The sequence below is a fragment of the Sphaeroforma arctica genome (genome assembly GCF_001186125.1).
Source record: "Sphaeroforma arctica JP610 unplaced genomic scaffold supercont1.18, whole genome shotgun sequence".
Taxonomy (NCBI): Eukaryota; class Ichthyosporea; order Ichthyophonida; genus Sphaeroforma; species Sphaeroforma arctica.
In genome coordinates this window covers 200,765-203,644 of record NW_014040540.1, presented here as the reverse complement: position 1 = coordinate 203,644, position 2,880 = coordinate 200,765, and the positions used below count along the sequence as shown (strand labels likewise).

The window sequence follows — 2,880 nt, the reverse complement described above, 5'->3', positions numbered from 1 at the left end:
ACCAGTCGTGCATTGAGAATGGTGCCTGTGTGTTTGTGTAAACTTCGCTTCCAAGTGCTGCTGCCTACTGACGCAGTTGGCTGTGTATTGGTCACGCGGTTGTCACAGCACGCCCAGTGTTTCAGTGTTACCATGCGTAAAGTGCAATTCCAAGTCAGTACTGTAAAACCTCGAGCGAAGAATCTCCGCGTTAAAGGGCGCCTAGTGATGGTGTGGGGGTGTAGGTCTAGTACTACATGAACCAGACCGCAGTATGAGGCTATCAACGAGCGCTCCCTTAACTCGGCACAAAGTCCTCTTGCTGCTGAACTTGGGTCCGCAAGCATAAATACATCTCCGCCAACCACAAGCTATTCGTAGACTAGTTGTTGTACAACTTATCTGCCTCACTTGCCTTAGCGCTCCTTTCCGCTTCGTGAACGTTTGGGCAACATAAGGCGCGGTTCATCTGGTCTTAGGAATACTGTACTGGCGCACTGGCGATCTGTTCCTAATTGAATAGTACTTATTCGATGTCTGCATGTCCCTTGAAATGTTCCTAGAAATGCCCATTTGTCCCTACAAATCATGTGCTTGCTCGCTGTCCAACGTTTTCCAGAGATAATGTACTTGATGGATCTCTCCCCAGAAATTGCTCTACGTGCATGGTGTTCTTCTGTTTCTATGAATATTAAACTTCTCGTTATTTGTCGTTTCCTCGGAATATCGTACGTGCCTGGTATTCACCTGTTTCTATGAATATTGTACTTGCTTGCTATCCGCTCCCTGTTCTCTTGGTATTGGACGACGTTGTTGGAAGTCGCTCCATACTGTGGAAACCGAAACATATAGTTTTAATACAGGCTAAACGAACGACTGAAGTACAATGTAAAATCGAAGTCCATGTATCTTCTATGGGCTCGAACAGACCAAGGATTTTCATACAAAATAGCTCCAGACCTACGCAGTGAATCATTAGGCTTCTCCTATCAATACTAAAATATGGAAATATATTAAGCCCCGTCATAAAATCAAATTGAAAAGTAAATTCATAGACACGATACAGGATTCACATAACGCCGCCACCTGTACTATAATCTTGGCTTCCGCGTGTGAAACAAGAAGTATGGTGCCGCGCCACAATAAGCCTGGCCCTCGGGTATGAAATGGAAACATGGTACAAATAGCATATGAAGCTGATTAACCGATATGCCATTTGCAATAATACGTGCGTGCTGTAAACGATACGCCGTTGGCTACAATACATGCGTGCTGTGAAGTGAGGAATGAAACTACATCGATGAACCGTACAGGGATACGAGCATCAATGTATACTCAGACCGATACCTGCAACGCCGCAATTGGACCTGTGCGCCTTGGACAAACTAGACAATCTAGTCGTGCAATGTCAGGACTCTTGCTTGTATAAGAGTCTGATTTCAAGCCCCAACGCACTATCAAATTACACGTGGGTTGGTGATGATGAAGGGTTCGAGAACTGGAACGCAAGTTATCCATAGCCACCATCAAATCAGTACATTCGGAGTGCATATCGGTCGATGCAGTGCACACGCAAACACGCCTCACTCTGATGTAATGCAACAAAATCAGACATGCACACGGAATAAAGTAAATGCTAAAGTGCTTATAGCTATCAATAAGTAACACTGCCGGCAACAAAGACAGGCGATCTACGCACATACATTAGGATTTGAATGGTCAAGGTTGAACTTCGTATCGTATTGAGACAGGTAGGACTGATCCCGACCACAGCCACGCGAGCACATGAAGCAACAGCAGCAGCTCAGCAAGACCACAGCCAAGACACCCAGTGCCACAGCGCTCACTTTCCATGCGATATTCCCTGGAACTGCATTGGTATGATCAGGATACAACTCGGTTAAGTGATAGGAGTTCGATAAGATCTTCCCTGGGTTAAAGAACATTAGTAAAGCCATAGCTACTACAAAGATTGCTTCTCAGACAATGTACCTTGGAATTGGATGGGGGAAGAGAATATTACAGACCGAAGAAGCGAAAAAACCAATACATGGTGATGGGTTACTGAATACAGTTGGTGTATTTTGTATAGAGTAGCGGCAGCTCAGCGAGAACACGGCCAGCCTGAGCCCAGTACCGTATCGCTCACTTTCCAAATTGTCCCGAAACTTCATTCAAACCCAACACGTAGCTGCGATATCAGAGGTACTCTCCGGTATCTATTGTTTTGTTCAGTTCTGCGTACAGAATATCAGACCTAGCACCACACACCTTACTTTCCGAGCGGTATGCTCTGGTGCCATATACAGCTAAATTATCGAAAATATACGACAAAATCAGAACAAACGCAGACATGTGATACTCTGACGGATCGTTGCTCTGTGCAGTCAGAAGCATGGGCTCGATAGCCTATCCCTAAGTTGACAAATCATCGCGGCTATCTCGAAACTGATTTTACTGCATTATTTGTGCAAAATAGCACTAAAAAAACAAGGTAGACAATGAAGCACTAATTGGGAAGACACACATGTGTATCCGAAAATAAACGAATTGGAAACGATTGTGGCATAATTCGACCTTGGCAAAAAAAAACACGCCTTAGTAGAGTTGAGGGGCAGTCTCAAAAGTGTGATGACTTTATACAAACACATGCCGTAAGCTGTCGGAGAATTCGAATGCCAGGAACGTTGTGACGAATAACGGGCTACTAGCATCCGCTACATAACATTCGACATACCGAAGCACACGCTGACAAACCATTCAGGACACGCCACCGGATCGTAAGGCCCGTGGATGTTCCCTTTTACGCACTGTGAATAATGTGACATATCAGAGAGAGACTAGAGCTCAATACAATCTCTACCTGAACACAGATATATATATAAGTATATATATATATAA

At 44.5% G+C, this 2,880-nt stretch overlaps 1 protein-coding gene across 2 annotated transcripts in view; it reads right to left on the bottom strand.

The window, feature by feature from the left end:
- Positions 1–2: 2 nt before the first annotated feature.
- Positions 3–2,880, bottom strand: part of SARC_00569 — a gene marked incomplete at its 5' end in the record, with an annotated part of 6,667 nt that continues 3,789 nt past the window's right edge. Inside the window, 3 exons of one of the 2 annotated variants that reach the window (XM_014305755.1) lie at positions 3–809; positions 1,683–1,849; positions 2,717–2,789. In XM_014305755.1, the coding sequence (XP_014161230.1) occupies positions 723–809; positions 1,683–1,849; positions 2,717–2,789 (327 nt within the window). In that variant the 3' untranslated portion in view covers positions 3–722. Of the gene's footprint in view, positions 810–1,682; positions 1,850–2,260; positions 2,461–2,716; positions 2,790–2,880 lie in introns of those variants that run through there. The other variant, XM_014305754.1, reaches the window with a different exon arrangement.